At 36.7% G+C, this 13,145-nt stretch overlaps 1 protein-coding gene across 2 annotated transcripts in view; it reads left to right on the forward strand.

Moving 5' to 3' along the window:
* Window positions 1-12,738, forward strand: part of LOC113114097 (fibroblast growth factor receptor-like 1) — a 32,893-nt gene extending 20,155 nt beyond the window's left edge. The window contains exons 4-7 of one of the 2 annotated variants that reach the window (XM_026280841.1): window positions 7,605-7,697; window positions 7,899-8,177; window positions 10,785-11,201; window positions 11,896-12,738. In XM_026280841.1, the coding sequence (XP_026136626.1) occupies window positions 7,605-7,697; window positions 7,899-8,177; window positions 10,785-11,201; window positions 11,896-12,281 (1,175 nt within the window). In that variant the 3' untranslated portion in view covers window positions 12,282-12,738. The remainder of the gene's footprint in view (window positions 1-7,604; window positions 7,698-7,898; window positions 8,178-10,784; window positions 11,202-11,895) is intronic. The other variant, XM_026280842.1, reaches the window with a different exon arrangement.
* The last annotated feature ends 407 nt before the right edge of the window (window positions 12,739-13,145 follow it).

A 13,145-nucleotide genomic window follows, 5' to 3' on the forward strand; every position in this document is an offset into this window, starting at 1 on the left:
AATATATGTTGGATGTATGAATCTGTGAGTGGAGTAGAAGATCTCAAGTTTGCCTCCAAAAGTAACAGACTCTGCTCACAATTGCACTGTTGTAGAGTCCTGGTTCATTTGCATTGGCTCCCTCTTGTCTGCATTTCTCACCTATCGTATAGAAGGCCGTACTGTGTGCGGACGCAGTGGAGGGAGATTGTGGTTTGTACTCAGACGGTGGTTCGGGCTGCCTGTTTTATGAGGGGACTGGTGGAGAGCTTCCAGCAGTGGCCTTTTGTTCTTTGTTTGCAGGCCACAGTTTACATGTGTTGCAGTTTAGCCAACGTCCTCCTCACCTAAATGGATAATTTTATCAAAATTACACTCGTAAGCCAACCCAAGACTGCAAAGGGACGCCGTAGGTGGGATAAGGGAGGGGCGGCATGTTTAGGATGACGTGGATATGCCTTCCAGTCTTTGGGTCATGCCACCTTGGCCAGGTTTGGCTTGAGTGGGAAACACGGCACTGACGTTCATTCATTCGAGATGATTTGCTCATAAGCTTTCCCGCTGTTGAACTCTTACACAAGCTCTTTTCCATTCCATTAGACGTGCGTTTACTCATTTAACATGGCTGGTCTGAATGCAGAACAGCCTCACTGCTGGAGTATTTATGTTTAGTCTAATTTATGTCTATTTTCCACGACAGCTCCTCTTTTGGGAAATGCTTCTCTCCTATTTAAACAGTCCAAGGGGGAAGAAACATAAACTGGGTCTTTTATAAAGTTATAAATGTTATAATATTTCAATAGATATGTATTATAAAAGTATAATACACAATTTAAATAATACAATCTACTTCTCTGTTTTTTTTTTATTTTTTGTTTTTTTATGATAGCAAGTCCCTTGTTTGTCCTGAACAGTTGAACTGCCCACTGCATGTCCTCCAGAAAAATCCTTCAGGTCCCACAAATTATTTGGTTTTTATGCATTTTTTGTTTATTTGAACCCTTTTTAACAGTGACTGTATGATTTTGAGATTCATCTTTTTACACTGAGGACAACTGAGGGATTCATATGCAACTATTACAGAAGGTTCAAACAGTCACTGAAGCTCTAGAAGGAAAAACCTTGCGTTAAGAGTTGGGGGTTGAAAACTTTTAGAATTTGTAGATCAGGGTAAATTTAACTTATTTTGTCTTCTGGGAAACATGTAACTATCTTTTGTAGCTTTGAAGGGCTGTACTAAATGTAAAAAAATGATATTAAGGCAAAATAAGACAAAAGTTTTCACCCCCGACTCTTAATGCATGGTTTTCCTTCTGGAGCATCAGTGAGTGTTTGGAGCATCAGTGAGTGTTTGAACCTTCTGTGATAGTTGCATATTAGTCCCTCAGTTGTCCTCAGTGTGAAAAAATGGATCTCAAAAGCATAGTCATTGTTGTAAAGGGTTCAAATACTGGAAAACCAAAGAATTCATTGGACCTGAAAGATTTTTTTTTTTGAAAGACAGCAGGCAGTTTGACTGTTCAGGATAAACAAGGGACTCGTGAAAAACTATCACTAAACAACAAAAAAAAAAAACACATCTGTGGATCATTCAGCTAACAACACAATGTTAAGAAGGGGGTGTAAACTTTTGACACGGTCATTTTAATAAATTCAGCTATTATTTTGTCTTGTGGACTATAACATTAAACATAACGTATTTTATGTGAAATATCTTATTCAAGTCAGTACTAAATAAACAATAGCATGCATTTTGCTTGATCCCTCTTATTTTGTTAAAAGAATTAACATTTTGCATGTTCTGTAAGGGTGATGTAATTTTTTACCTCAACTGTATATACAGTATGTGCGTACATATAAATTGTCCTTCCATAATATAATTGCTTCAAAAATTTACTCCTTTTTAATAATTCAGATGGTTTGTACCCTACTGGCAATCATAAGAAAATATAAAGTGATTAATGATAAAGTGATTTACAAACAATTTATTTATGGATTTTTATAATTAAGTGAATATAAGTAAATATTATGTAACAGGGTTAGCACACTAATTGGATATGGGAGTTATATAAAAGTATAAAGTCTTATTGTATAAAGAGAGATTATAGCTAAATACTAGCTTTTATTATCATGTATTTTGATTTCCTTGTGGATGTTTTTGAATATGCAGGTTTTTTGTTGTTGTTGTTTTTGTTGTTTTTTTTTTGTTGTTGTTTTTTTCACAGATGTACTGTATATGAGAGACACAAGTGGCACACATTTTGTAGAATGACTATTAGTATTTTAAGAAAAGACTAGAAGAATACAGTATAATTTATTTATCTGATGTCAAATGTATCATAAGAACAAACCAAAATGCTTTTAAAGCTCTACTTTGATCATGTGTCTCTCTAACACTGATGTATTTCGTAATTCTGATTACTTGTAACGTGACACACACGGAGCTTCACAACTTGGGCTCCTAAGAGCGTGTTTGTTTTATTTCTTTCATTGTAGGGAAATAAGCTCAGGCAAGTTCAAAGAACAAACACATATGGACACAAATGAATTCATGCTTGTGAGTAGCAGAAGAAAAGACATGGTTGAAAAAAGGGAAAGATGAAAGGATGCTTGATGGAATTGAAACCAGTCTGGACTCACATGAAATTAAGCTGAAATGGCACATAAGAGTGAGTTCAGGCGAAGAAGTGAGAAGCATAACTGAGAAACAACAGTCTTTAAGTTTAGCAGCAAAAGGGCATAAAATAACCAAAGAAACAGTTTCTGCTGATTCAATCTAAATATAATTATAGTTTGATATAATAATGTAGATTGTATTTTATCATTCCTTTATTTAGATACTTTGTTTTTTAAATGACCATTTCAAACCTATAGTGGAGTCCAAAGTATAAAATGGAGGGTTAATATTTATATATATATAGAGAGAGAGAGAGAGAGAGCTTAAAGAAATATTTCTTATTCATTAGATATCATAATGTTTAAGATTCTACACTATATCTTGGTCACTAGAATGACAAGCTGTCATTAAATAAAAAGGAGGAAATATGACAAAATACATTTTGAAACTCAAATTATATGCACAAAATCTGGGGACGATAAAATTTTGTTTTTGAAAGAAAGTCTCTTATTCTCACAAAGCATTTATCTGATAAAAAATGCAATAAAAGCAGTAATAATGTAAAATACTATTACAATTTAATAAGTGTTCTCTGTATTATTATATATTTTAAAATTCCTTTAATGACAAAGCTGCCATTACTCCATCCTTCAGTGTCACATGATCTTTAAACATCGCTCTATATGCTGATTCAATGCTCAACTAACATTTCTTTCTCTTATTTTTATCACTGTGATGCTTAATATTTTTGTTGATATTTTTTAAAAAGTTCAAAAGAACAGCCATTTTTTATATAGAAATCGTTTGTAACATTATAATGTCTTTACTGTCATTTTTGATCAATTTAAAAACAATTACTTGTTTCTTTGTTTAAAAAAAATAAATCTGTCCCCAGATTTCAACAGTAGTGTATAATATGCATATTAAAATAGAACACTGAGAAAAAAAAGGCTCTCAGATGTTTAAACCCAACTTTAGATCAAATTATAGCATCCAGTAAATGCACTAAATATTTTGACTCCAGTATTTTATGATGCATCTCATGCCCACCCTGCCTTTCCTTCTATGCACAGTTTAAACCAGAACCTAATCACATTATGGCTTTGGTTTCATTGCGTACAACTGAGCCTTCTTTGAGCTGCAGGGGGAGCAAAGGTTTTAATTAAACTAAAAGGATGCAAATTACCCACCTTCATCAGAGCCACATTAAAGGGCCTTTCATCCACCTCATTAGACGGGCCAGAGGCTGGGCAGGGCCCTTTGCAGGATGCTCCGGGCCCACTCCTCTCACAACAGAGAGGAAAAGAACCCGGGCACATTAGGTTTGGCCAATTTCCTCCTGGGTCTCCATACTACTGTTGCTGCAAACCACTTATGGCCCCATAAAAGATACAAGGAGACTTCTAATTACCCTTTCTCCTCTGCTTCTCTCTGTCTTTCCCTGCTGTGAATCAAGCAACAGTCTCTAATTTACCTCTTTAGTCAGTGCATAGAGATCTGCCAAATATACAAACTGAAATGAGGTGTATGTGTAAATCTAACAAAAATGGAGGTACCAGATCATATGCTTAAAAACATGAAAGCTTACCTACATTACCCATCTGATATGATTTTCTTTTTTCTTTTCTTTTTGGCAAGAATAAGCACTTGCTTTCATAACAGCTCAGTCTATTCTTTTGTATTTCCCTCTCATCTCTCTCCAGTATTTTTGAATACATTTGAATACATGAAAACACATAACCATGCTTCTTTCAAGAAAGATTAGAGCTCTGTAATGTTTTCATCAGGAACAAAATGATTGGAAGAGCTCAAAAGAACTGGAAAGCATTCAAAAAGTGCAACATGTAGCCGATCGGTTCATACCTTTTCCATCCTTAAGGAACTTCGTGAGAACTATAATCCCACTATAGTAAACAGCATTGGCAGAGTTTTCCTTTGATTTACAGGAACAGACATGGTTTTAGTTAGTGATAGGCTATAACCTGAAAAACACAGCATCACTCTCAGCCAAACGACTCCTCAATCTTCATTACGTCTTTGATTGAAAAAAAAGGTAATGAGGCCTTTTTTTCCTTTGATGTTTATTTTATTTAGATGTCGCTGGAAATCAGCAGAAACATTTCAGTCCGCTTTCTACTCCATGTTTTGCTTAGATTTTTTTTTTTTCCAATCATGTGGAGCTCTCCATGACAGATCTACAGGAATGTATGTTTGCTCACACAGGTATGAATGGAGAATGAAGCTTTTTAAAGGCACGGTTGGAAAAAAATATTAACACTGAGTCCACATGAAGATAATTTGTAAGTTGAGCTGCGGGGCTGCATGTGGACCTCTCTGGACCAAAGCCTCCTTCTTTAAGCAGTCCTCTCTTTGAGCATATCTCTATGGGGCTGCAGAGGAAAAGGAGCTCCCAAACCTTTTCCGCAATTTTCCTGTCCTAAATGTTCAAAAACATCTGTGAGAGTATAGGTGAACTGTCAATTGAATCCATGAGAAGCATGCATAGTAATACCCATAAAGCCATACAGCTCCAGAATGCCCTGTCAGGAAGAGTCTGTATTTTAGACACCTGTTTAGAGAACTCGTCCCTTCACAGACCAGAGAACAGGGAGTCTGGGGTCTGGCTCTCAAGTAAGACTACTTTAGTCCACATAAAGCTCCGCTGATTCCACTCTGCTGCTGCTGAATAGAGCGGCAATGGCTTAATTTTATGCCTACACCCCGGGGCCAAAGGTAACAATGGACTGAAGGCTGGTGAAAACACTTCTGCTTGCTTTGGCCTGGCTGTCTGTGTTGAACATGCAAGGCCTGTGCTCAGCATATGAAGCTTAGCAGGGACAAAGGTGCAGTGCTTTACTCCAAAGCAGCTATACACACAGCCTCAGGACAGCAAAAACTATAGAGAGTTTGAAGGCTTTCCTAGCAGAAGAGCCATTACCAAACTTTCATTGTCGTGTTCAGTAATGTGGACATGCACTGTGAATCAAAATCAGTACGATTTTTATTATTTTTTATTTTATTCATTTTTTTTTTATTTTGGACAGAATAAAACATATGCCAACAAAATAGAAGAAAACAAAACTCAGCTTTGCCATAACATGAATTATTTAAAATGATATTCAAATATAAATGTAATCTTTTAAATTATTTAAAAAAAAAATGTAGAAATGTAACCTTTTAGAGTGTGAGGCATCCTTCAAAAACTTTTTTTTAAAAATCACTCTGACCCCAAATTTTAATCATTTATTTGAATGAAAATATATTTACTTTATATTTAAAGATTTGCAAGACCATGAAAATGGAAGTGAGTTTTTTTATAAAGGTTTTTATATATTTTATGCACTTATGTAAGTATAACATTTTAAAAAAGATCTACTAACCAATGGTAGCAACCCTTTTTTTTCTCTCACCTTTTATTTTACATTTAATAATAACACCAAACAATGTATATGATATCCAAATATTGGTACCAATCATAGTGACACTTGCTGTAAGCTTTAAACTCTGCGTCATTTAAGGGGGAACAGCAACCTTATAAAATGGTTTCACTTCCTCCCAAGTGAAGAACTAGCTGTACCGAGCACTGATGACGCTGGCTGAACCGAATTATGGAAAATATTCATAAGGCATTTTATTAAGTAGTTTCATCACCTAGCCATGTGAGAACCATTTGTTGCTAGTGTTGATTCATGGCTTGTTGATTTGGGATCGCTCAGAATAAGTAATGTTGTGTACATAAAGATGTTGTGCTGGGTTCATGTACACACTTACGTGTGCTGACGATCCATCCGCTGTGGATTCAGGGAAGTGAGAGGGTTCTCTGTGCATTCCCGTGAGCCAAGCCAGAGAAATTCATCCCAAACAAAGCAGGGCTCTCAGCTCTGTCTGCACAGTTTAGGTTAAAGCCAGTTAATTGGTTTCCTGTCCAGGGTTAAGTCAACAGGGTGTTGTGTCTTAAACAGTGTGGAAACCGGAGAGAAGCAACAATATAACCATGTTTGTTCACCTCCAGCACACAAACCCCTCTAAAATAATACATCGGTTCGGCCTGGTTATCGTTCCCATGGAGTTCTGAAACGTCACCATTTCCGAAACAAAACAAAATCCTTTACACACCTCAAAGTCCACTGATCTCAAAGTGAAATCGCTTGTTTTTCGGCACAGAGGGGTTCTGTTGGCTCTCAAAGCACTACAAATAAATCTCACCAAGTGTTGGCCTTTGCATTGACCCGCTCATTCAACATGATTTACATGACACCATTTGCAGGCATTAATAGTGGCTATGAAGATGAAAGAGCTCATATTGCTAGAGAAACATCTGACCGCTGATTTATGGACCAATATCTGAACTATCCTTTAAAGTATGCCTGAGATCATGGGGATTGTTCAGTTGATGAGTTAGACCGGGGTGCTTAAACAAGTTTCAGTGGTTTCACTTATGCTTTAAAAAATGAATTTAATCCATTAACACTGAAACAAGCTGACATTTAAATTGCTCCCTGCATAGCAGAGATTTGCCTGAAATCATTTGTCAGCAAGTCTTTACAGATAAAATATAAAATATTTGTACATTTAAGTATTAAAGGTTTTCAGCATTAGAAAACAAAAAAAATAATAATAATCTGACAGTTTTGGACATTTAGGTAACATTTAAAAAATATTATAAGTGGCATCTGGAAACAATACTGCATTTTTTCCCAGACATTATTTTGAAATTTTTACAATGATGTGTAAAGTCAGTTCACCACATTTCACCACTTTGTTCGAGATTTTGTTATCCAATGCAAAGATATTCATGAATTTTTTATATAAGGTTTAATTATCTAAATACTTTAAAAGCCATTGTACAGTATATTTGAATGTTACAGTTAGGTAGAAATCCACAATGATTCATTTCTAAAAATCTGTTTCCTCCACAATTCCTATTGATTATTTAAAAAGGACACATGATGAAAATCATAACAGCAAATACTTCTCATGATTCTTTACTTTGGATCGTGTCTTGCAGATGATGCAGTTGTGACTCAGAACCAGCCTCCGCCAGACGCAGAAGAACCTAACGCAGATCTTACCCTGCAGGACCCTACCGGAGAGCCATGGGGTAAGCATCTGATACACACCCTCCTCATCTTTCACTCCACGTTACTCAACGCATGAGGTCATCAGCATGGGCCGTGTCTGTGCCCGCGTCCTTAAAAAGCTTAAGACGGTTTATTTCATCACTGCTGTCTGACTACCTAACAGAATATGTTTAGTCATCCAGCCATAACCTCATGCTGTAAATGTTTTATTTCCTCCGCAGTGAAGCCACGCTTCACTCAGCCCACAAAGATGCGCAGGCGTGTGCTAGAGCAGCCCGTCGGCAGCTCGGTGCGTCTCAAATGTCAGGCCAATGGCAATCCAACACCGGTCATTACATGGTGGAAGGACCAGAGCCAACTGCCCAATCCTCACCAGAGTAAACGACCACAGTGGACACTAACTCTGAAGAACCTGCAGCCACAGGACAGTGCCAAATACACCTGTCATGTCTCCAATGCAGCTGGCCATATCAATGCCACCTACAAAGTGGATGTAATTGGTGAGTTTGGAAGCCAAAGATAGTTTAGCAATAGAATATGCTTGTTAATAATATATCATTTGTAATATATGCATATATATGTATATTAGGGGTGTAACGATACGCGTATTCGTATTGAACCGTTCGGTACGACGCTTTCGGTTCGGTACGCGGTACGCATTATGCATACCGAACGGTTCGTTGGACTAATTAATTATATTTGAAAAAAAAAAAGAGAAATATAATGATATGCGTTCAACAAGGTAGCCCAATAACCCAAACGACGTAACAGGCAACGCCCCTGACACTCCCGAAGAAGAAAAAAACACCAACTTATGTTTATGTTATGTTATGACTCAGTCAGGCGCTCGCTCACTCAGTACGCGCTGAAGGCTCGTTGCAAAATGGCCAATGCGTTTAACAGACTAGAAAAAGAAGATGACTCTCAAACATATTGTTTGAGATGCATGATTCCATCTATGAGCTGCTCGATCAGAGTGACATGAGAGCCCCTCCTTAGAACATTATTTGTAAATCCATGTTATGGTAAGTGTGCACGTGAAGTCTTTGCACACTTTCTGAAATCCACACTGTGGTAAGTTTGCACACTACACTAGTGCTCTGCATTCTTTCTAAAATCCTATATAGTGAGGGCTTCGCGCGGTTGCTTCATTGCTTTAAAAAAAAAAAAAAAACACCAGCGTGAATACTTGAAACATGTCAACTCATTTACGCCGACATCACCTTATTGTGTCAGTATCTGGGAAAAGACGAAAAAAAGGAGAAACATGCACGCAACAAACTATGCCTGCAGCATTTAGACACCAGTATTATAGCTTACAGGGAATCCAAAGTGCACCCAAACACCAGACCTGTTGGTTATTTTAGGATCTTATATTTCTGGTCTGTTAAATGCATTAGACATTTTGCAATGAGCCTTCAGCGCGTGCTGAGTGAGCGAGCGCCTTAGGGTCCGTTCACATATCGCTCCTGAAAACGCTAAGCGCGTCTTTCTCCTCCTTTCCAAAGCGCTCGGGCAGAAGCGCTCATGAGGCGTCTGTCTTTGCTAAGCAACAATGACGTGCTCTCTCCATGAGACGCGGAAATTTCAGCGAAGGATAAATGGATTTGCAGCTCTAAAAATCGCTTGCAGTAGCTCTGCTACTAAATTTATTTCAAAATTGCAATCCATATACAACTATAATCAGCTGTTCCTTCATCTTGGCTGAGTTTTCAACGTTGTTACGGGAAAGGATGAAGCTGATTGGTTGGTTCTTGTCACATGACCCGCGGTGCGCTTGCGGCATTCTGAAAAGTTGAGATGTTTTTGCATTTTGCTGTATCTAAAACGTATCGAACCGAACCGAACCGAACCGTGACATCAGTGTATCGTATCGAACCGAACCGTGAATTTTGTGAACCGTTACACCCCTAATGTATATATATATATATATATATATATATATATATATATATATATATATATATATATATATATATATATATATTTATATATAATATTACGTTTTATTTATTTAATTTATCATTTTAACCTAACAAATTTATTTTGTGGTTTGCATCTTTTTTTACAATAATAATAGTAATAATAACATTTTATAATAATTTGTATATTTTGTTATGCAATGCAAAGATATTCAAGATTTCTTTTTTGCATGTGTCTTACTTGTCTAAATATTTTGAACTTAATTTTAAATACTATATCCACAGTATATTTTTTGTGAATGATTTTTTCTTGAAAAATTAATGGCTGTAGCCTATTTCTTAGCATTTCTTTGTCATTACGTTCAGTATTATAAATTATATATATATGTATAACATTTGAATAGATTTGTTAATAATATATAAATTATAAATAATTATGAATATGATAAATTATATCAAATAAAATATAAATAAATATGTTTTTTTCTTGTATAAAATGTATATATTTTAAATGTGAATATGAAGAAATGTATCAGAACATGTTGCGAGCCAGACTTGATTCTATTTTATGGATTAGCACCATGACTCATTAAGTATTCAGTATGCCATGGTTCCATCCACTGTTTCTGTTAACCATTACACCATAATCAGTTACGAATGTGATATGCATAAGCAAGGTGCGATTTGTGAAAAAAAGGAGGGTGCTTTTGAACATTTTTATTATTTTTTTTTATATAACGGAAACTTTATTTAGTGTGATCTCAATTTGATAAAAACATTGTAGGCCTACGTTAGGGTTATAAATTGTAAGGATTCAATGTCCACGGTTATTCAAACAACAAATATAGACAAAATGAGCACAACAGAGCTTTTTGAAACTCTGAATCAGTTAAACCATTGTGTTGCCAAATCATTCACTGTTTCGAAGCGCTTCAATCGGGTCGCGTATCACAAATTATTTTATTCAGATCGGGACTTCAAAGCGTGTATCACATATCATTTGATTAAGATTGGGATGTCAGTGCGGGTTTGCAGGATGTTTTTATCCCCACCGGGAAAAGTAATTCAGGAGAGGCAGGGATGCATAGACCAGAGCAAATTGCACCCTGTGCATAAGTAATCTCATGTTAGTTTAGACAACATTTTCAAACTGCTTTTTAAGTTTTCAGTCTGTTTTCTCCACAGAGCGAACCAACTCCAAACCCATTCTGACTGGTACCCATCCTGTTAACACGACTGTGGAGTTTGGTGGAACAGCTTCCTTCCAATGTAAAGTCCACAGTGATGTAAAGCCTGTGATACAGTGGCTGAAGAGAGTGGACCCAGGCACAGAGGGGCGTTATAACTCCACGCTGGAGGTAGGAGGCCAGCACTTCGTGGTGCTGCCCACTGGAGACGTGTGGTCCAGACCTGACGGTTCCTACCTCAACAAGCTGGCCATCGTCAAGGCACGGGACGAGGATGCTGGAATGTACATCTGTCTAGGAGCGAATACCATGGGCTACAGCTTTCGCAGTGCCTACCTCACTGTTCTCTCAGGTCAGCTCCTGGAATTCTCCCTCAGATTTAGGTGGATGATAAAAGACTGTAACAAAAATTATGGTAAAAAAAAAACTGTTCCCTTACTACTGTATATACTGTGAAGGACTAACTTTTCATGTATTTTACAGTGAAATATAATTAAAGCTTTATATATATATATATATATATATATATATATATATATATATATATATATATATATATATATATATATATATATATATATGTGTGTGTGTGTGTGTATGTATATATATATATATATATATATATATATATATATATATATATATATATATATATATAAAATAAAAAAGGTAAATTAACATTCCTGGAATTTCCTGTGACACTTCACATTTGATGGAAGTCTCTTGTTTTGTTTTTGTTTTTCCTAATTAGTTACATATGTCATATGTATATGTCAGGGTATATTTTACTTCATAAGTTGTTAAATAAATTATTATTGGATTATTTTAGTGTCAAGTTTTTGTATGACACTATATGCCTTCACCCTAAAGAAAAAAAAGGTACAAAAGCTTTTACAGAATATATTATATTTATATATCTAAATATCTATATTATGGATGGATGGATGGATATATATGCTTTTTTTTTACTCTGTTTTAAAGTTTAATTTGTAAAACCTAAAATGTTGCTAACATATTTTTAGGGGAAAGTTATAGCAAACATAGCTATTTTTACTGTTCAGTGTAGTAAATCAAATTAGAAGTAATGAAATGCCTCTGTTTGTTTGCAGATCCCAAGGTGGATAAGGACATCATTCCCCGCCACATCAGCCCCGGTCTTCCCTGGCCGCTGATCATTGGGATCCCAGCTGCTGCCTTGCTCATAGTAGGAGCCATCGTGCTCTGGTTGTGCCACAGCCGCAGACGCCAGAGCGTTTTGCCTCCCCGACCGACAACCTATCGAGACCACCACATTCCAGACAAGGAGCCCAACACGGCCAGCGGCATCAACCCTGACCTGCCCAACCAGAGACTAATGGGAATGGGGCTCCCAGCTCTCAGCGGTCCGCCAAAGATTTATACCAAGGTCTACACAGACATGCACACTCACACCCACACACACTCCCATGCACACATGGAGGGAAAAGTACACCAGCATTTCCATTACCAGTGTTAACAGGTTACCATCATGTAACCCACGCTGCTGCTTCCTCTGTTCTCATGAGCTAAGGGCCACCACTCGAGGACCACAACCGTACTGTTCTGATGGAGCCCATTTACCTTGAAATGTCTCAGGTCAAGGAAAATGTCTCACACTCAGTAGAGCTGCAGTGGACCTCAGTTTTCCTTTAGGTTCTTCGGAGTTCAAAATCGAATAACACTGAAAAGCAACCCGAGTGCTAACAATCCAAGAATACTTGGACCTTTTTGCTATCTGAAAGCCAAGCATTAAACAGGAAGTAGAGCAGAGATATTTTATATTTGGAGAAACTGTGATGATCTGTGTCAAGCATACTGGTGGCCCTGTTTACAATGTGTTCTATCAGTAAATTAGTAAGGATGTGTTTTTTATTTCTTCTTCTTCTTGTTTTTGTTTATTGTATTGTGAAGAAATTATGCAAGGAAATGTCAGGGAAATAGATGGATGACTAAATGGAAAGGGGGAAAGGGCTTTTGTTGTATTACCATTAAAAGGTACTTTGTGTGTATGTATTCAGCTCAGCTTTCTAATAATTGCAGTATTACATAACGTACGGTCTCTCTTTGTCAATTCAGTCTCTCTGTTTGCTAATTACAGTCGAGGAAGCTATTTTATTTCAAACACATTGTGTATCATTTCAACTTACAGATGAGCTGTAAACCTAGCCTTGCTGTTTGATGATGATATATTTTAAGACTCCACCAAAAGCTAATTAGCAGGGTCTCTAGAAACCCCTTGTGAGCCGATATACAAATTTAAAATCTATAAATGTGACATGTTTATCTGAGATACTGCATGCTGCGATTTAACTTTGGTGCTCATGTAAGTGTATTTTAATGA

Source organism: Carassius auratus, chromosome 14, assembly GCF_003368295.1.
Source record: "Carassius auratus strain Wakin chromosome 14, ASM336829v1, whole genome shotgun sequence".
Lineage (NCBI taxonomy): Eukaryota > Metazoa > Chordata > Actinopteri > Cypriniformes > Cyprinidae > Carassius > Carassius auratus.